The 22,339-nt window shown below is 36.6% G+C and overlaps 1 protein-coding gene across 1 annotated transcript in view; it reads right to left on the bottom strand.

Moving 5' to 3' along the window:
- NSF (N-ethylmaleimide-sensitive factor) overlaps positions 1-22,339 on the bottom strand; it is a 123,570-nt gene that overhangs the window by 12,979 nt on the left and 88,252 nt on the right. The window contains exons 15-16 of the mRNA XM_008581426.1: positions 14,693-14,759; positions 12,575-12,654 (exon numbers count right to left, since the gene is read on the bottom strand). Coding sequence (XP_008579648.1) covers positions 12,575-12,654; positions 14,693-14,759 — 147 coding nt within the window. The remainder of the gene's footprint in view (positions 1-12,574; positions 12,655-14,692; positions 14,760-22,339) is intronic.

Raw genomic sequence — 22,339 nt, 5'->3', positions numbered from 1 at the left:
GGTGTGTATGTGGGATCCGACCCCTCGGCGGGAGCGCTGCCGCGCTCCCAAGCCATGCACTGTAGCAGTGCGCCACCGGACTGGCCCTTCAGAGTCTATTTCTGAGCTAGATCGCAACAAGTTTCAAAGAAAATAATCTAGAATGAATGGCATATATGCTTCATTTACAATATAAGTAGATGCCAAAGGCTGTCATATCTTTCTTTTAATTAATCAACTGGTTAGCTACTGATTGAATACAGACTTCTCTACCAGAGTTAAGATAAGATTCATTGAAAACCATTAATTTGAGCTACTGAGATAAGTATTATTAATCATCTCCTACAACTCTTGGTTTCCCCAAAGGAAAAGACTGACCACAATTAAAAACAACCAGGAGCCTGGACAGTGAAAGGAGATGCATTTCAGATTTCTCTCGCTCAAATGTCTGTAACTTCTTTTTTTTTTTTTTTGCAGTTAAATCTTTAAGTTGAATACCAAAGGAAGTATGTTTCAAATAAATCATGCTACAACTAGGCAGACAACTACACTTAAACTCTCCATTAGGTTTTACCCTGAAGCAAATTCTTAGTCTACTTCTTTGTAACCATCCTCATGGTGCTGCAAACAGGGCAGAGGACAATAAGGAGGGGGATTCATGAAGCAGATTGGATATGAAATGAGAAACTTAACCCCAAATAATAAAAAATAATTACTACAGGCAAAAGCAGACTATTTCATGATATTAAAGAATATTTAGAACCAATTTATATAAGACACCGAATCATCAGATTTGACACTTGAAGCAGTTCTCTCTCATTCTGTAGATGAGAAATCTGGGTGAGAGGTGAAGGGATCTATTTGAGGCTCTTACATATTTTCACTATGCTTTGCTGTCCATTGTTTGTATTTGTGTAATTTTAAACTCATACCAGCAATGGCTGATTTCCTAATTATGAGTTAAAGAGATATATCACCTAGAAATAATGACCTCTGAGCTCATAGGAGAGAAGGTTAAATAAATTAAGAAAACCAAGTTGTACTGACCATGCCACAGTACTCTTAATGCCAAAAGGAAGGGTCCTGTAGATGCTTTCTCATTAGAAACTCAATTAAGATGACCACAGATTAATAAGCAAATCCAAACTCCCCAAACTTGCATCCATAGTAGATTTTCCCTACCCATCTCAGCTTTTGGCTTGATATGTCCCAAATTGACCCCTATGCTCTAATCAGGTCGATATTATTCTTCCTAATTTAATTTCTATATCTGTGTATATCCATAGTATTTCTCTTTATTAAAATGCTTTCCAGAGTTTTCTGCCAGTTTGCAATGATCTCTTATGTTCACATTATTTCAAAACTTGCCTTCTCACCACACTCTGCCCTCATTTAACCCTACACACACAACCCACTTTACTCCTTTAGGCCCCCACCTTTCAGAACATGGATTCAGTACAGCCAGTAATAACACCTCACTTATGTGGAGGCCAATTTGCTAAACAATTTCAATTATCTAGAACACAGCCAAGAACCAAGAAATAAGCAAAAACCCTCTAACTTCTAGGACTGAAAAAACAAAATAATTGAGTTTCAAATAACTTTACTTACAGGCAGGGGTGACTTACCTATTAGGCACAGGGCCCAGAGCTCATAAAATTTTGAAGGGCCCAGGAAAATATTCTAATTATTTTTAAGTCAGAAAACAAACTTGTAGCTCAAAGAAAATGTTTTAATATATTATAATGACATATATATATATATTCATCTTAAAACCAACAGTTAGAAAGTATAATTTTAAATATATTTTTTTTAATAGAGGAAGGGACCCACAAAAGTCATAATGTGGCTCTGCACACAGGAAAGCTCCTCCAGCTTTCATTATAGCCTAGTTACTCTTACTATATAAACAACTCATGAATCCTGGTGGTTGCCTTTTTTAGTTCATGGCAGATGGAAGCAGCAAATTAGAATAGGAAATTGTCAGAGGCAGGCAGACCAACATAACTCACTTGGATTCTGCAAGTAATATCTGATAGCAAAGCCATTAAAAAAAGAAAAGGTACAAAAAACCGAGCAAACAGGGCATGCTGGGCCTACCTAATGACTACCACTGCAGAGTCCTATACATTCCAACAGTTTTTCCTGAGTCCCACTCATAATACCCATGTGATATTGTTTGTAACGATGATCCTTATTCGTTAACATTCATTAACATGCTTGTTATACTTTGCTTCAGACACCAAAGATAAATGTAGCATTTTTTTTCTCTTAAAAAATGCTGAAGTGCTCGTTTTGGCAGTACATATACCAAAATTGGGACGATACAGAGAAGATTAGCATGGCCCCTGCGCAAGGATGACATGCAAATTCGTGAAGTGTTCCATATTTTTTTACATTTAAGAAAAAAAATGGCTGAAGTATAACAGTTGATATTTAAAAAGGTTAAACTTCAGTCATTTGGAAAAACGGAAGCCTCTGATTTCTTATAAATTCCTATTCTTCCCTCCAGTGAGACTGAAAATGCCATATGAAGCCTAAGATAATTGTACACAAAACATATCCTCAAATTCTCATGTATCATTATGTACGTGAATAATAAAAATTTGCTAATCTTGGCACAGGCACATCGTTCGCTGTTTTCCCCACTGCTGCAGAACTGGAATTCCTTAGCATGGCACAATGGCCCTGACTAAGTCTCCTTTACTTATCTTTCAGGCCCAGGATCAAGAAACTAGTATTTGTGAAACTTCTGCAGATTTTCTCAGGTAAAATGGACCAGGCTTTCCTTCATGTTCCACTAGAATTGCATAACATATAAGACCTAACCACATGCATCGTTTTCACATCTTTCTCCCACCCTGGACTGTGACAAGGACACCAGTTAGCCTCTGCACGAATCAGAAAAAATGCAACCCCCCTAAGTGGATGAATTAGAAAAAAGCAGCCATCTGGGTGAATGTGGCCATCCTTGCTCCCGCCCCTAAAACCCCAGCACCTTATATGAGCAAAAAGGCACCTCCTTACCTCTTCCTCCAGGTTAGGATTGACAGATAAATCCCTGAGTATTGATACTAAAAAAATTATCTGATAATGTTCTGAGATTCAAATTTAACTGGGTATCCTGTATTCTTATCTGCTAAACCTGCAATCCTGCTCAGGGCAGATTCAAACCTACACCAAGGTGGACTGTTGGGTGAGCAGGATGTGGGCTGGATGTTAATTGCCAAGTGCCACTTGACCTGTGCTCACCTTGTGCACAAATTACACAACTGAACAGGTGGTCTTGGATTATGAGCTCTTTGAGGGCAGGTGCAATGTCTTATTAATCCTTGTAATTCTATAGTGTGGAATAAATGTTTATTAAATGCACATCTTAATAAAAGCAGATGTTCCTGTAAGTAATATTTTAAACTTGCATGGTAAAAGAAATATTTTTGGATGAAAAAGAAACTTCCATTCTCCCTTCCATGAAACTTAAAACAACTGTCACCATCTATCTGGGTTAACTTTAGTCACAGTGACATTCAACCATCATAAGTTCGGACTGGAAGCACAGCACTGAGCTGAATGCCCAGTCAGTGGGTTTCAAGGACAAATGTGAGAGTCACCAGGCACTTTCACACCTTTACTTTCAGGACCATAGGATATCTTACACACATTAAATTTATATCAGTCTTAAACAAAAAAACAAGGTTAAAAAAATATATTACACACAGACAAGCTTAGATACCAAGGTGGCCTCATTTAACTCTGGTGGTCAAACAGCAAATTAGTTGTAAAGAAATGCAGTTAAAGAATTTTGACGATTATTCTGCTAAGTTAAAAATGAAAATAATTAGGGGCCAGCCCGGTGGCGCACTGCTACAGTGTACCGCTTGGGAGCGCGACGGCGCTCCTGCCGAGGGTTCGGATCCCACATACAGACCGGCCACTCACTGGCTGAGCGAGGTGCGGGTGCAACACTGAGGGTTGCGATCCGTTGCCGGTCACGAAAAAAGACAAAAAGGAAAAAAAAATGAAAATAATTATATACACATTAAGTTTTGATTTTTCCTGATCATCAAAATAATATATGCATACTGTACAAAATTTACAAAATATAGGAAACAATAAAGAAGAAAAAAAAATCAATCAACTATAATCCTACCACCGAAAATAGAGCACTTATTTTTAAGATGGAGAAATATTACAACTTATTACTTTTAATTTCATTCTTCAAAAAATTTGTTTTCTGTATGTTTAAAAATGAACATCATCTTCTAGAATAATATGTATAAAAATATTGCGGGGAAGAGCTCAAATTTGTTTTACTGGCAGGAGCATGTGTTCAGAAAGTTTGGAAGCCAACTGATATAAAGGCAATTACAATAAACAATTTTGGCATACCTCCTCCAGTCTTTTTTTCTTTATAACTGAAATGACACTATGAGAATAACTGGGGATTTAAGTGAAAGGTGATTTGATAGTTATGTGAGAAGTCTCTGACATAGGCCCAGTTCACACAGATAAAGAGTCTTTCACTGGGTGGCTACGGGACTTCTCATCTCACTAATGTCACTTGGTATTTCTCCCTCTCCTCCCTTCCCATTATTACTCCTCTTTCCCGGAAACTGGCCGTCCTTTTCCCCTTCCTCCTGGGCTGGCTAAGGCAGGGTCTGCAGGAGAAACATGGCTGGTATCTAGGAGAAAAAGAAGCTGTCATGCTCTTTTCTGCCACACTTCTAGGGCTAGTTTCTTCAGCAGCAGCCACCTGGAGCCTTGCTCCTTTGATACGGGTGGGCTACTTTGTTGCTTTTACTTATTTTTGTGTGTGTGAGTAAAGACAGAATCAGTTTTCTTTGAAATTAATAATAAATTAATAAATGAGTTGTGTTTTGCAGTTTATAAAGAACCACAATAAACATTTATCTTATTTAATTTTCACAACTTAATAAACAATTTGTAAAACTGTTCTCATTTTCCAAATGAGAATATGGAGGCACAGAAATTAAATGACTGGATTCAAATTTAAGTTTTCTGATTTTTAACTCCTGCGCTCTTTTTTACACTGCCAGTGCCAGTTCTATGTGTGGTTAAGACCCACTATCTTCAAAATATCCATCCAACAAATATTACCTATATAGACTAAATAGTTATTTAAAAAAAAAAAAAAAAAGCAGAACCAGGCAGATAGCAGTCTGGAGCATTCCTTGTAAAAAGCATTCTTTCCACACTACCCAATGGAAGGGGATAAGTAGGGTTGTCAAGGTGATGTAGTTACAGATCAAGTTGTGACTTAAAGACATCAATTCCTGGTTCCATCTACATTCCAATAAATATCAGCAATACTGACGTATTGTTCTGGACCCTTTCTCCTTTTGGCTTACACAATAGCTGTTATGTCATGTAGTATAAACTCCTAGGAAATCTCCAAAGATCTGTGTTCTTGTTTCAGGGGCAAGAAGGTGGTAAAGAAACTATGAAATGCCATTCTGTTGCACCATGAGTTAGAAGAAAAGGGGAACTCCGGTCATAAGCAACAGGTGGCTGCAGGGAAAGTAGTTGGGCCAGTCCCTGGAGATGAAGGACAAGTGTAACTGGGTAGTGTCCTTGGGGATCTCACAATGGCCAGAAGCCCTGGCCCTCCCTCTAACTCCTTACCCTATTGAGCTCTGAAATTCCTGTATCTACTTCATTCTTGTTTTTGCAACAGGACTCCCCAATCTCCAGACAAGAGTATTTGTCTTAGGAAGCTTCTAAATTTCAGTGAATGAGAGATGGGGAAGCAGAGTTCCCCTATTTCTTTTCCCAATATTGCAAATGAGGGAAGTTGTGCCTGGGCATTCCGGTTTGAACCCTGAACTTACTTTCTATGGAAAATGTAGACATATCAGCTTGACAGCCCTACTTATCCCTCACATTGGGTAGCGTGGAAAGAATATATATATCTTCCATAGAAAGTGAGTTCAGAGTTCAAACCTGGAATGCCCAGGCACAACTTCCCTCATTTGCAATAATGGGAAAAGATATAGGGGAACTCCTATATATATATGGCAGTTACATTCTTCACTTATCTTACAAGTTAAAAAGGTTCTGTGTACCAGCCAGCTGCCAAGAAAAAAAAGCTAAAGAAAAAAAAAAAAAGGTTCTGTGGACTCTCTAAAGGCACCCTTTTCCTTAATACTTTATATCTGTGTAGTCCACAGGTTTACAAAGGGCTTCACTATACATTATCTTAGCTGACCCTCAATGGGGTAGGTAACGCGGGAAGAATTACCTCCATTTTATAGATGAAGAAATAGTCCCAAAGAAATTAAGGGACTACTTCTAGGCTATAAAGCCAGAATATATCTAAGACTTAAACTCAGGGTTTCTGACCCCAACTCTAATACGAAGAGTAAGTTTTGCAGAGAAGGTACTCATAACTAGATTCACGGCACAATGGAATATTATACTATAATCAACACCTTTCTAAAGCTGATGTCATGTCATAGTAATTTATTTAAGGCAACGCAGATAGAAGACATTCCGGTAGTGAGAAAATATTTTGTCTCAACACTATTAGCATTTCTCCGATGATTAAAATTTAGATATTTACTTCTCAGTTGTCTGAAAATAGTGTATATATATATATATATATATATCTTATAATTCATTTTGGTATTCATTAATACCTGTTATAGATGTGCTCTACTAAAAACAAAAACAAACACAAAAACAAATTTTATTTTGAAAACCTGGTTTTATTCAGTACAAATACAAATACTGTAGCAATATTTTATGAAAGGATTCATCAGGGGCTGGCTGGTTAGCTCAGTTGGTTAGAGCATGGTGTTATAACACTAAGGTCAAGGGTTCAGATCCTCATACTAAGCAGCCACCAAAAAAAAAAAGGAATTCATCAAATTTCTTTCACTGTTTTTTGATGTATTTGAAACTAATCTCTATATATGTACATTATATATAGATACATATACACACATATTCGACTTACACAGGACTTTCCAAGAAAATTACTACGCTAAGCAAAGTATAACTAAAGAGAATTTTATAAAATATAGTAGCCATCTAATGTCACTGACTTAATTAATGGGAAAATTGGGCCACTAAACTGTCAGTCATCTCAGTTTTTATTTTTTTAGATAAAGAAATGAAATCCAATGCAAAAGTCACCACGTCGGTGATTACAATTAATATGTCTGGCAAAATGACTAAACTTCTTTCCTAAAGTGGTTATATATCTTATTGAGTCATATTGCAGTCATTAGCCAGAGTTAATTTTGAACAGATAGATGGGGAGATACTCATGTTTAGGCCTGTAGGATTTGGAGTCTCTTCCAATATCTGCTTATTTTATTAAAGCAACCCAAAGCCTGAAGAGTTGCTTAATATTACCAAGACTTCCTAATAACATATCTGAAGTAAAACTGTACTAAGATGTCATATAAGGATTACATAAAAAGCAATCTTGTCTAGAAACTAGTGATGTTAAAACAAAACCCATGGAGAAACAAATGTGTCTGTCTGAGTTCCCATCCTGAGTATGCTAACGGTTTTTTATTGGTTCACACGTTATGCCCTCCCAGCTCTAAAGTCTATTTCTTTCTTATTAGGTAATATTCCTAGGTGCCAGAGCAATGAGGGAGTTATTTTTTTCAACAACTTTATAATATAGCTAAAACTCTACCAATTGTTAGCGTCTGTGTTCTACTTCAGCAATACTTCTATAAATTTTGAGTGATATTCTTCTTTTGTAAAAATTTACAGTTTCCCAAGAGTTTTCCAACTGGCGTGCTGCAAATATGTGGACTAAGATACTACCTCTTGTCAGCTGTTGGGAAGGCTGGGTGATATCTGGAGTGGCTGGGCCACCAGCCAGTTGTGAGTGGCCTCGTCCACTGACCCAAGTGTATCATCAGATGTTTTCACTTTTTTTGTGCCATGATATAAAAAGGGGAAGTTGGGAAGCAGTGAACTGAAAAGGACTGGTTCTCCATAAATTACAAGGCTATTCTGTTAACATACACACGAGGACTTCCAATCTGATTCCCGAAAGTGTCAAGTAAACCCAGCATTAAACAGTCAGGTTAATGGGCGTAACTACTCTCACACTTGTTGAAGCAACTGGGAAGTCATGTCATTTTACAGCCTGAATAGTTCCTTTTCAGTTTATTTTGTCTCCCAAAAAGAAAAAAAGATGGCAGAAGAAACCTATGAGGAAAATAACAAGCCATTGGTGCTGCAGGCTGCAGGAAGATTTACCTGGCCTTACCACTTTACTACTGCTTCTTCCTTGACATTAAGACTAAAGCTTTCATCCTCCTGATCTTGAAAAGCACATTCCCCTCAACTTCCATAAATCTGTGATACTTGAAAAGAGCCCCAGTGTCATCAAGTAAAAGAGACGGCTTTAGGAATCTCACTGGAAGGAGGGGTGTCTTCAAACCTCTCACTGCTAAGCCGGACATTTCCTAACACTGGACAAATTGTACGTCCAGCTCAGGGAGGGTGAACTGCAGTGGTCTTTTACCCTCCAAGCCAATTGTTAGCTTTTCACAGGAATCAGCAGGGAAGCACATGTGAAACCTCTGTGTGCCGGTGAGCACCCCCATGCCTTGTGTGACTCTGCATGTAGATGAAGCAGGCTGGGAGCTTTCTTAGCTGCTGCTGCTGAGTTCTCAGAGAAACCCTTTTCTCTGGCTTGGCTCCCTGCTGGGACAGCCCTTTTCAATTTTTCTATCCCCCCTCGATCTCTTCTCCTGCAGAACACAGGGAAACTTGATTGAAATAAAGACCTAGGGAACATGTTTTATTTTCTCCTGTTCAATCCATTTTAGAAAAGCTTTTAATTGGTTTTAAAAAGATGCTAAACAAAATGTGATGATGTTTTTCAGTCTTCATGAACTACAGATACCACCTTTTATACTTTCAAAGGGCTAATAAATCAATCATGAAATTAACTCTCTAGCTAAATTTAAAGCTAACCTACTGAATACTAGGTTCATTAAAAATCTATGCATTTACTTAGAAAAATTTAAAATTCAAAGAAAATTATCCTAGTAACTGAAATCTGACTTGAATTTTTAGTTCTACACTGAAAATCCAAGACCAAGGCAATCACAAAGGGAAAAAAGGAGGGCTTGTGAACCAGTTTTAATAAGCCAGTTTATAAGAAGGGAGGGGGAAATGGGGGAGGGGTGTCAGTAGAAAAGAGAATATCTTGATACATAACAACATAGTGCCCCTGAAGGGATTCTTTTATTTGAGCATGTGCACACATGCACACACATTTTTTCCTGTGTGAAAGCTGGAATTACAACAAATGCAAAATTAAGGGTTCTATGGTTGATATGGTTGCTGTACTGTATACATGCACAGTTCTTCTTTTTAAAGTAAAATGCCTCAAATTTTTCTGTTTTCTTGCCACTGAAAAATAAGTTTTCTGTCATCCTATGCATCTTCATAACATCCAGATGCATATATTTTTAATATTTGATTGAAAACATCTGAAAAACCTATATGATAATGGTTTGGTGAAGTGAACATTTTCACTTTAGAATGACAAACATTCTTGACACTGGACAGTCTGAAAATTCCCCACCCCCCCTTTTTTTGAGAGAATACAAACTAATTTTAAAAGGAAGGTTTACAGACAAAGCATATTTTTATTTTGTGTATTATAAACATTAATTTCTCCTGCCACCAATTCACTGCTACTGCAGTCCAGGTTAGAGTCACCAAATTCTGATTAATGACAGGCTGGTATCCCCTTAAAAGAGAATCCTTGCCATTTCCACTCACTAAAACAACCATATCTCTTAGTTCTTACATATTTCTATATCCTTCCTCTTTAGTCATTAGAGAAATTCATTCCACATCCCTTTTCTAATAATCCAATTCCTGTTTCTAAGATTTCTCTCAAGCTGGGCCATGTATTTGCCCTTTACTTCTAACTCTCCATATAATTCTCCTTTTATCATTTAAATAGCTTCTGAAACCACTTTTTAAAAAAAGTAACTGCTTTATTGACATAATTCACATAGCACACAGTTCACCCATTTACAATGTATAATTCAATGGTTTTTACTATATTCACAGATTGCACAACCATTAACACAATCAATTTTAGGACATTTTCATTACCCCCAAAAGAAACCCTGTACCCATTAGCAGTCACCTCCATTCTCCCCATCCACCCCTCCTAGACCTAGGCAACCACTAATCTACTTTCTGTCTTTATAGATTTGCCAATTTGGGACACTCCATATAAATGGAATCATACAATATGTGGTCTTTTGTGACTAGTTTTTTTTTGTTTAGCATGTTTTCAAGGTTCATCCATGTTGCAGAATGGATCAACATTTTTTTTTTTTTTTACTGCTAAGTAATATTCCACTGTATGGATATACCAGATTTTATTAGGTTTGATGAACATTGAGTTGTTTCCACTTTTTGGTTATTATGAATAACACTGCTATGAACACTCATGTACAAGCCATTGTGTGGGCATATGTTTTCTTGTCTTTTGGGTGCATACCTAGGAGTGGAATTGCTGGGTCAAATGGTAACTCTTTGTTTAACCTTTCGAGGAAACTGCTAGACTGTCTTCCAAGGCTGCACAATTTTTACATTTTCACCAGCAGTGTATATGGGTTCCAATTTCTCCACATCCCCACCAACACTTGTTATTATCTGACTTATTGATTATAACCATCCTAGTAGGTATGAAGTTGTTCCTCACTACATTTGTTTGATTTACTTTTTTCTGATGACTAATGATGTTGAATATCTTTTCATGTACTTCTTGGCCATTTGAATTTTACTTATCTTTGAATGTTTTCACTCTAATCATACCCCATCTAAATATAAATTCCAGCAATACTAAAACACTTAACCCCACTAAAAGAAGATGCTAATGTGTATATATATATATATATATGTATATATATAAATATATATATTTTTTCTAATAAGTTATATAAGTAAATGATTGAATAAGCTATTGGTGAAGCACATATGTATCAACCTCTGCCAGATGCTGTGATATTTACAAGTATAAGATAATGTTCCTTCCCTCAGGAGTCTTACAATTATTTTTGCAAAACAGAAAGAGTTATTCTTAACTCTTTAATCAAAACGTTACGGGTCATTTGTTAATATTTTTGGTTTATTTCTATTAGTATCTATTTTAGATTACAAATAACTCTCAGCCAGGGGATGTATCTCTGTGTAAATCAATGTGTATTTAACAATGTAAAGGATAAGAAGTTTAAAATAGCATTGAAAAGTTATTTTTCCCTCTCCCAAGTGACTTTTAGTATAAATTCTTTTTAGCTAAAAAACTGCGTATTATAAGAAATAAATTTAAATGCCTAGAAAACTATCCCATTCTAATAATTTTAAATAATGTTGATATCATAAAAAATTTTTTTGTGTGCATGATATGTGTGCATATTCATGTATATGAAAACAAAAAAATTATTTTTGTTTCAGCAACTTTAGATATATCTATTTATGAATTTATAAAAAATATTGAGGAAATTAGAGAAGGGAAAAAAATACTCACTTCTCTAACTTCAGCCTTATTTTTATAAGCTAAAACACCAATTATTAGAAATGATGGTTTATGGAAAGATTATTTAAAAATCCTTCCATAGTGCATATATGTAGCAAATTTTCAAGACTGTTGTAGGTTATGTTTCTTTTTACTACTCTAGAAATTAAAAAAACAAACAAAAAAACTAAAACATTAAGACAAGTCCGTTATCTTTAAGTGTAAAATATACACACATAATTTTTACTGTTAAATTAAAAATTAGATTCACCAGCTCGACATTAAATATTTTCCATATAGATTAGTTTATATCTCTAACTTCAAATATGAGATTCCTATATCGACATTGGTGTTTTTCAAGTGAGTGCTTTACCCCTTTGTATCTGCCTTTGATTGGCATTTCTTCAAGGTTACAGTACACAGAATCAATCAAGAGAATTCGTGGCTGGTGACATAGCCAAACATGCTCTGGCAGCCTCTACATAATTAACATATTTAGCCAACCCTCATAGGTTGTTTCAAAATTTGTTAAGCTATCAAAATCACCAGTCTCTAATTGCCACATCAGTAAAAATGTAACCATATGAATCAAGATCTTGGCTATAAATTCCTCAAAAGCTCCACATGACACAATAAAATAACTCAAGATCATCTGCAAAAATTTTTCTTTTTAAATCTGCCTATAGGAAATAAACTTTAATTCTCATGAAAATCTATGAAATGATAAATGAAACAAATGGGAAAAAGTATTTAATCCTTTCTACATTAATATCATAATCTCTTGGGAGGTGGAGGGGGTAGGAATGTGCAATATGGTAGAGAACTTATAAAACAAAATATAATACTAATTGAAATTGTGGGATTTCAATATCTTCAGAAAAGGAATACAAAAATTATGTTAAGATAATAATTTACCTTAAGACAGAAGGCCAGACCAGACGACCTTTCAAAATCCCTTCAACAACAGAATTTTATGTTTATGCTAACCTGATTATTTAGAGAGAATATGCAATTTACTCAAAAACTTTTTGTGAAAATAGTCATTATTATTATTTTTACCTGAGGAGGTGCCTTTTTCAGTAATACAAGAAGAGCCTGTAATACCAGATTAGAAAATCGAGGGCCAATAGGGACATAATCTGGAAGAGAAACGTTGTGTTCAGGGATTTGATACACATATGTACATACACCAAACATTCAGGTTTTTCTGCATCAAGCATAAACACAGTCCTAAATAATAGTCATGCAACTATCTATAATAAGAAAAAATATCTCCAATAACCTAGATGCTAAAAATTTTATGTAAACTCTTATCTATAAATTTTCAAAAAAATTTCTAAATATCCATTTTAAGTTCAAGTAGACATCTTTGTCTGGCTTTCTTGTGGGAGGTGGGATAAAAAAATTCCCAGGTGTATTTAGCAAGTATTTCTAAGAAACTACTACAAGCCATAGCAATACAGTACAATGGCAACAAAACATGATGCTAGAAAATGGGTGAAGGGGAAAATGATGTAGGTAAGGAATTTTAATACAACTGAAACAATAGAAGAGACACTAAGAATGACCCTCAGATGGTGAAGAACAGGTAACTTTCTAAGAGAACTTTCTACTTGTTAAACTTCTACCAATATTTCAAGATTCAGCATAAATGCTACCTCCTTAGCTTTCTCTGCATATTGCATATGCACCCCTGCCCTGTCCTTAGAGCTACCTGTGGGTATCAGCTCCCTGAAGTCAAAAGTGATGTCTGTTTTTCGAGTATGGAGAACACATGGCACATTCTACTTTGCATTAATTTTTGCCAATATATGTTATAACGAATAGGCAGAATCTTACTTATTTTTCTGAGACCCTGATAATTCTAGCACAGCAGTAAGGGCTCAGCAAATGCTTCTTGAATAAATGAACAAACAAGTACAGATAATAACTACTCATACAAGTGAAAATATACCCAGAGAGCACACATTCCTGACATAGTAGTGTTGCTATGACCACACATCTCAATTGTGTTTAGATAAAGGAATTTACACAGAGCTATGTGCCTAAAAGCTTTTAAAGAAATAATCCTATAAACTGGGCTGAGATGTATCAAACACAGCAGACCAAAAACCCAGGTCACTAGATAAAACTACCAATTTAAGGAGACCTCACAGATATATCTGCTTTGCTTCATAACAAACATAAACACACACACACACACACACACACACTTGCCACAACTTAAGAAAATAACTAACAGAGGACCTAAAGCAAGTCTGAAAATCTTGATAAAAATGTAGTAAGAACAGTTAGCTTGAAATCATTACTACACCATTATGAACAGCTTAAGGAAGAAGGGATTAATCAGGTGTTAGGTAGTATTTTCAAATGTTTATGAAGTCACGAGATGGGTTTCTACTTCAATAGAATTTATTATCCCATCCTGAGCCACTGTTATAACGAATTTATGCCAGATCGATTTAATTTTACAATGAGATAAAATGTAAGAGTAACAATAATTTTCTGGCATTTATTCCTTATGAGTTGAGTGCAGGGACTAAGTCTTATTCATCTTTGTATGCCTTAAGAATGCACTTCAACATAGGAGATAAATAGATATTTTTAAAAATTACTATAGAGCACTCAACTTTCAGAATTTTTCAACATTTACTATCGCATTTTTGTCTTCACAATTAGTCTATGAGATGAGCAAGGAAGGGATTACAGTCTCTGTTTTAGCAAATTTCTCTATTTCACCATGATCCTAAAACCTTCTTTCATTAGTTCTGTCAAAGTTCTCAAGAGGATCTCTGAGCTACAGGCAGCTTTTTGAGGGGTCTTCAAAAAGTTCATGGAAAGATTCATATTATCTTTTAATTCCATTTTTTCATGAACTTCTTGAAGCACCCTTGTATACCCATCAATAAAAACTTATTATGGGTACGGCATACTGTGGAAGATATAAAATATGAGGCAGGGCCCATACAGGGAAGCAGTTTACAATGGAGTTACTGTCATATGGCATATTAACATGAATACTATCATTGATGTCAGGTACGAGAGATAATGTTATATTTCCTCATAAGACAAAGAAAGGTATTTCTACTGCCCTACAGTTCATAAATACTCTTGTAGTTTTTGAGACATTAGCTATAACGTGGTAAAGATAGCAAAATGGCAGAAGTTAGGACTCACCAAGCAATCTCTCGATATCATCCACAACCACACAGCTGAGCTGGGACTTGTATGCATCATCAAAGATCTGGAAGGAAGCAAAACCATTATTACCTCACTGCCCTCCATAATTAAGACAATTTCCAAGAAGATTAACTTTACTTAATTCTTGAGTAATACCTAAACAAAGCACAGTAAAACTTCAGACTACAATAAATTAGAATTTAATAGATTACAGGACTTGAGAACTGTAAGAGTCCTTGCAAGAAAACTGAGGCCCAAAATAGTTAAATAACTGCCCAAGATGACACAACTGGATCATGGCTGAACAGAGAGCAGGCTATGGCTGTTTTCAACACTAACAGCCACATGTGCCACACCTGGGCATGCTGAGGAACAGGTGATCATTAATCAGCTTACAAATCCCATCACGTTTATCACATTGGTCTCTCATACCTATGTGAGAAGCATGACCTGAGTGTTATGACTCAAGAGCCAGATGGAGACACAAGGGATGTATAGAGTGAAACTGGATGTCATTTTATATGTAAGAATTATGGTCCTGTTAAGTAGGAATACTATCGAAAGACCGGAATCCCATCAACTCAAATTAGACAATAAGAGTAAAAGAGTTTACAAAAGAATTAAAATTGGGTACAAAGGATCAGGTAGATGTATGTATAAAACCAGACAGAAGATAACAGGACATTGTCTTAAGATAGCCAAAGAAATGCAAATTAAAACAAGCAGTGAAGGAAGTTCTATCCTGGCAAGGATGTAATTTCAAACCAGTCAGGAGACTTAGTTTATGGATAAGTTGAATATAAATGCCCAGGGCCTTGAGACCACCCTGTTGGAAACGATGGGGGCGAGTATTCCAGAGACTCTAAGTGAGGCTCAGTGCATCCCAATAGTGTCATGAGTAACGGTTAATTGTTGCATCCCAGCCCAATCTCTCTGGTTGATAAGTCACCTCAGTGTGCAAAGGTGGTAAAACCTGCCCCCACCCCCAAATTGTTGCATCCCAGCCCAATCTCTCTGGTTGATAAGTCACCTCAGTGTGCAAAGGTGGTATCCCACCCCCTCCCCCATCTTGCTTGGAGTGGCATAATATTCCTTAGTGGGTATCTTTTAGTCACAGAAGACTGAGAATTAAGTATAGAAATAAAGTAAATCAAACTCATAATATTAACATTTTCAAATTAAGTTTAAAAACAACTTGTGTATGCTTGGTCTTTAAAGTATTTGTAACAATTGAGAAAAGTTATCACTGTCACCATCCTAATTCAGTTCCTTGTTATAATCTTTCCTGACATAAATACCGACAACAATTTCTACCTTCAGATATTTAATCAGGTCCGCCCCTCTAGGGGAAATGCTCTTTTTTGCACCATCCCCTTTACCTCTCAATCATTCTCCCACACTCCTTCAAAATCCCATCTGTCCTTTCATCCTTAGCTATCTGTCTCCCTGCTGGATTGTGGGTGGATAAAAACTTGATTCACGTTATCTCTAATACCCAGCCAGAACAGTATTTAGTAATGGCGATGTTTGCTCAACAGATTCAATGGATGAAACACAAGTTCTTATTCCATCTTGCCGTAAATCACTTGCCTCTCTTCTCCTTTGGTTTAGCATTTGTAATTGTGTACATACTATGGATTCATTGTAGTCTTCCCTGTATTACACTAGATTGTAAACACTCAGAAGGCAAGTATCTTTGTATCCTCATATCACTTAATATAATGCCTTGCCAGAAAGTAATTAATATTTCCTGAAAGAATAAATTTAAACTTATGCATTTTAAATTCAGGTAGAAATATCAAGTAAGTAGTTGGAGATGTTTGATTGAAGTCAGGGTATGAAAATCACTGTCAGGGCAGTGATTGCTGAAACCATGACAGGGGATGAGACCTTCAAAGAGAAACAGTACGGGTAGAAGTATAAAGAACTAAAGACTGAATCTTAGAGTGTTGTCTTATTCATTCATTCATTCAACAAATATTTTTAAATTCCTACTATCTGTCAAGCAGTAAGGAAGACACTGGAGAGAATAATAAATAAGACAAATATGATCCTACCTTCACAAAGATTAGAGTAGGCGAAGCAGGTCACATGTAACTATAACAAAGCATGACATTATTATCCTAAAGGAAATACAAGATGACATGGTAGTATATAGCAAGGGAGCTGCAGTAGTCATTGGGGATGCCACACTCATCTTGGTTCTCTTTCTGAGTATATGGTAGGAACTGTACTTCCCCACCTCCTCTGAAGTTAGTCATGACTATGGGACTTGCTTTGTTTAATGAAATATGAATGGAAATATATCACTTTCTGAAAGAAGCTTTAAGGGTCACTGCATGATTCATCATATTCCCTTTCCTACCTTGGCTACCATGGAATCAGGTGTGAAATGGAGCCTCTAGCATCTACTATTATTATTATTGTTGTTATTATTTTTTTTTTGGTGGCTGGCCAGAACAGGGACAGAACCCTGGACCTTAGTGTTATCAGCACCACACTCTAACCAATTGAGCTAACTGGCCAGTCTCTATCATCTATAAGCTTGAGTCTCTGCGAAACTACAATGAGCAGAGCTCACTTTCTGAGCCATGATGAACATGTAGCGTGAGCAAGAAATAAACTTCATTGTGTTAAGCCACTGAGGTTTGGGGGTTGTTCATTATTGCAACAAAACTCAGCCTATCCTGACTCGTAAAGGGACTTAGCGGATTGAGGATGGTCTCCTAAATCTAGCAAGTGACATTTAAGCTGAGACGTGAAGGATGAACAAAAGCTAACTAGTGGAAAAAAGAGAAGAAAGTAATCTGAGCAGAGTGTCCAAAATATTAGAAGGCACAGAGATGAGAAAATTCGAGAGCACTGCAGGAACCGACAAAGAATTAAAAAGAATTAAAATAAAGAGGTGTTGGTGTGGTGTGTGAAGGGAGTGGTGGGTGAGAGATGGAGCAGAAGAGGTGACAAAGGAGCCTGGACACGGAGGGTCTTTCAAATTTCCTGTGAGTTGAAATTTTACTGTTAAGGTAAGAAAGCCATTAGGATTTTAAGCAACAAACTGACATGTCAGGTTTATGTTTCAGAAGCATTTTTCTGGCTGATGTATAAAAAAGCATTAGAGGAGAATAACAGTTGTTTGAGACTATGGAATTCCAGGTGAGAAGTGACGGTGGCCTGGGAGTGAATGTGCTGGCAAGTGGACAGATTCTAGAGCTATTTAGGGGGTAGAACTGAAAGGACTTGGTGGATGAGTAGGTGTGGAGATGAGGGAGAAATTGGAGTCAAGGATCCTTCCTGGTTTAGCAACTGAAATAAAGAGCAGATAAGAAGCTGGTTTGGGAAATGGATCATGAGTACATTTAAAGAGCAGGAAGAGAAAAGCACTTTACCTACCCACCACCTCACCGCCTCCCAAAAATTGGAAGAGAAAATAAGAAAAATAGGATGTTTACTTCAGCCTTGTGATACATAATGATGGCTCCTTTTGGCTCTGAGTTGGTGAATTCAAGATAATGAAAAAGTTTGGACGAAGTTCCATAGTGGTTCTTTGCTCTATTTTTGTTAGACTGGACCAATACAGCAGCCAATATAGTATCTTATAAATTCATGTGATTGCAGGGAATCACTGAAAATAATGCTTTGCTTTTCAAAACATTTTCCAGAATTCTGCTGAAAGCTCTGATACAAGCATATAATTATAGCTGTGAGATCATGGATTAGAGTAATAGGGTCCTGGGACACCATGGCCTGACTGGTTGCAGTAGTTCTACATTTTTTCTCAATCAGGCCTTTTCCCTTCTCAAAACAATATATAGCTTACATGGCTACAGGGACCGTACTCAGGACACTGCTGGGATCTAATAGAGTCATAGGGTCCTGGGACACCATGGCCTGACTGGTTGAAGTAGTTCTACATTTTTTCCTCAATCAGGCCTTTTCCCTTCTCAAAACAATGTATAGCTTACATGGCTACAGGGACCATACTCAGGACACTGCTGGGATCTAAACTGATGATAAATTGCTATGTAATATGTATTCTCACCAACTCATCTCAGATACTGTAGTTCATGATGCATTAAAAATCACTTCACAGTTGACTGTATGTCTACCTTAAACATTTTAAAAGGAAAATACCTACAGCAGTCATTTAATGTAAAGTAATGGATTTTTTTTGTTTTTGTGTTTGTGTTTTTACAGACAGCTCACAGTGTATTAATCACTATCACGGGGAGTGGAACACTCATAGCTAACTGTCTTAACAACCACAACAGTCTGTGTAATTCCAGTTGCAACTTGACTGGTTTCAGTTAGCTACTCTGCTCTAACTTAAATACACACACACACACTCCGTTCAGTTCTTGCGCATTCTCTTCCTTACCTAGCGGCTAGTGTAATATGAAGTCATCGCTCTTCCCCGGATCCATGATTTCTGCCTATTCTCCTCAGTCCCTTCTACTCTTGGCTTCCTGGCCTAGGCCCCAGCAGAATGCTCACTAAGAAGATACTCAGATTTGACTGGCAAGTACAAGGGTACTTCAAAAAGTTTGTGGAAAAATACAATTAAAAAATAACACGGATCTTTCCAGGAACTTTTTAAAGACCCTGTACATGAGATTAGCTGCCAGACTAAAACCTGAGATATCTACACACTAAGCCAAGAAGTTCTGCCACAACTTTAGGTAGATAAAACCCAGAAGGAGGAGAAATCGTAGAAGCTGCCCTAGTTAGAACACCGCAACTAAAGTGCCAAATTTACCATCAGTTAACAGCACACAGCAGATACACAGTGCCTGATCCAGATCAAATTATAACACAACACAGAGTAGCCAGAGGGGCTGAAGCTGGAGCAAAGGGCTGTATCTTACAGACTCTTTATAAAAGTTAATCTGAACAGTGTATGGTCATTCTAGCTTTATTGGGGTGTTTCCTGTGGAACAGATAAAATTATCAGTATAAAGATTGGGCCTGAGAGTGAGGTGGGAAGTCTGAAAGGGGAGGCTAAAGAAAAAAAATGGGAAGAATTGAAGAAGGAAACAATGTTGGAAAGAGTTCAGCATGGAAATAACGAGAGGGCTATTCTGAAGGATGAGAGAACATCTCCAGAAAACACAGAATCCCATAGTGTATTCTTAGCTGTGCACATAATGAGACTGTCACCATTAAACTCTCTGGTACCACCTCTCTTGCATGCAAAGGTAGATAGTATAAGACAGGCTTGAGAGTCATAAGAGCCAACTCAGAATGAGGAGAGCCTGGGCTCAAGAGGTGCAGTCGGTAAGCACTGAGGAACAGGAGAAGTGGGGCCACTGGCACACAGGTATTACGGGCCGGTCTGAATATGGTGCTCAAGAATACTACAAGCTCTTAAGACACAGAGCCCTACTCCTGGAATTTTCAGACAAGCTGGAAGCCACCTGGGTGTAGGGGAGGGGCAGCAGCTGCAGCCTCTGGAGTCAGCATGAATACAAATGGGAACACGCTAGCATTAGCTCCGTGTTAATCCCAGTCTTTCAGAATCACAAACCACAGCAGAGCATGTTCTAAGTAGATTCTGTCCTCCATTTTCTATAACCTTTTAGTGCTCTTAGGTCGTTGAAGCCAAATTCTTTGGTTCTTCTGGGGGCTGAAAGAGTTCACCTCAGTTTTGAAGTGGTTGGTGTGAAGTACCTATCAGTAAGTAGTTACCAGAAATCTGATGACAGTAAGAATCTGATGGCTTAGAAAATCCCTAATGTAGTAAATCTGTCAGCGATTACCTGAAAGCATACTCTAATCATATTTGGTAGCATATAAAAACGTAAATGAGCAAATTCAAATTGGTGCTATCAGTAATAATCTCTAGTTTCTAAAAATAACTTGGGAGTAGACCAAGCAAACATTAGCTGTCTGCTAATGAAACTGCCTCAGGAAGTGGACCTAAACTTTTGGCAAAGCACAAAAGCTTCCTGGAATGACCTTAAAATCCTTTATTTATTCTCCCCGCTTTTTAGGAAAAAAATCTTACATTTTCACATAACACGAGCCACAGAGAAGGGCATTCTTAATAACATAAAAAGTCACCAGGTTGGAAAGTTCTGCACCATCCTCCTTTGTATGCCAAACAGATACAAGCGCCAAAAGACACAGAGTATTAAACAAAATAACAACAAACACTACCCGCCCAGCCACACAGGGACCTGTGGTCACTTCTGGAGTGTCTACTTCTCTCAGCAAATACATGCACAAACTTCAACAAATCAGCTACATGATATATTAGGATGTTAACCAAAAACATCCAAATTCTGTTGCTTAGTAACTGCTGTCAAAAGATCCAATTTCCAGCTCTGCTCTTTGTACAGACTAAACCATGAAAAGAGGAGGATTAGGCACCATGATCCTGTTCTGTGCACACTACAATTTGCAGTGGGATTTATAGGAGGATATTCAAAGAAGATTATTTCTTTCTTGCGAAGCTAGTGGAAAGGAAAATTTCTTCCATTAATTTTCAATCCTTTGAAAATAAGAATATGTCATATTATTAATGGGTATAGTTTTCTAAATCAATATTTTTGCTTAATTTTGTTCAAATAATTTATTCCTATATGATTATTCTATTTCACTTCTGTACTGATTGTGTACTTGGAAAGCATCAAGATCAGATAATTAGTTAAAATCAAATTCTACTGCTTTGTTCTTTTGTTCATTTAATGCCACTAATAGAACAAATAAAAGAGATTTTTAAAAATATTGATGCAAAATGAATAAAGTTTGGGAAGCAAATGTAAAATGGGAGATAAGAGGAAGATCTGTGAATACATCAAATATCTTGATGAAACATATGGTACCTCACCCCCCAGTAATAGAAGGATAACACCTCAAACATATTTTGGCAGTGTTGGGAGTTTATCTATGGAGAAAGGATTTATTAAGTAAATTAAGAGAAGTACAAGGTGAATTTTAAATTAACTGAGAATAAACTACTTTCATGTATTTTAGCACCACCCACTTGTAAAAAAGCAATAGCATAATTACGATGAAATATTATATACTCATTAAAGCAAGCCTAAAGATCCTTTCTACTAACAAAACCTCTTTCCTATTGGTTTAATTAATAAAATGACATATAATGATACTCTATGAATTAACTAATTCAGACTATCCTCTTTAGCAAAAATTAACACATTACAATATTTCTGAGCTTCAAAAACTATTGTCACAGCAAAACATTTTGAAAAATCTTTAAAATTGAGCATTTAAGTCATTAAAATGTAGCTAAGGAAATAATTAAATGCCAACCTTTTGCTTATCAAATTGGCAAAAAAATATTGTAATAACATCAAGTGTGGGTGAGAATCCCAAGAAACTCATATTCTCATATGATGGGCATACAAGTGTAAATTAGGATCACTTTTTGAAGGGGTGGGCTTTATTAATCATTAATATTTTTATATAAGAGTTTTGATAGCAATGTGTATCAAAAATCTCTAAAATACTAGTATTTTTACCTTAGCAATCCCATTTCTGAGAATTTATCTTAAGGAAATAATCAGAAATAGCAATAAGTAAAAATAACCACTACACTTTATTGAGTACTTATTATGTCCCAGGTACTGTGTAATACTTTACATAAATTAGCACCTTATTTAGTTCTCATAATAACCCCATGAG

Source organism: Galeopterus variegatus, unplaced genomic scaffold, assembly GCF_000696425.1.
Source record: "Galeopterus variegatus unplaced genomic scaffold, G_variegatus-3.0.2 Scaffold2354, whole genome shotgun sequence".
NCBI classification, from domain to species: Eukaryota; Metazoa; Chordata; class Mammalia; order Dermoptera; family Cynocephalidae; genus Galeopterus; species Galeopterus variegatus.
The sequence above is the reverse complement of the archived record's forward strand: the minus strand, read 5'-3'. Positions and strand labels throughout refer to the sequence as shown.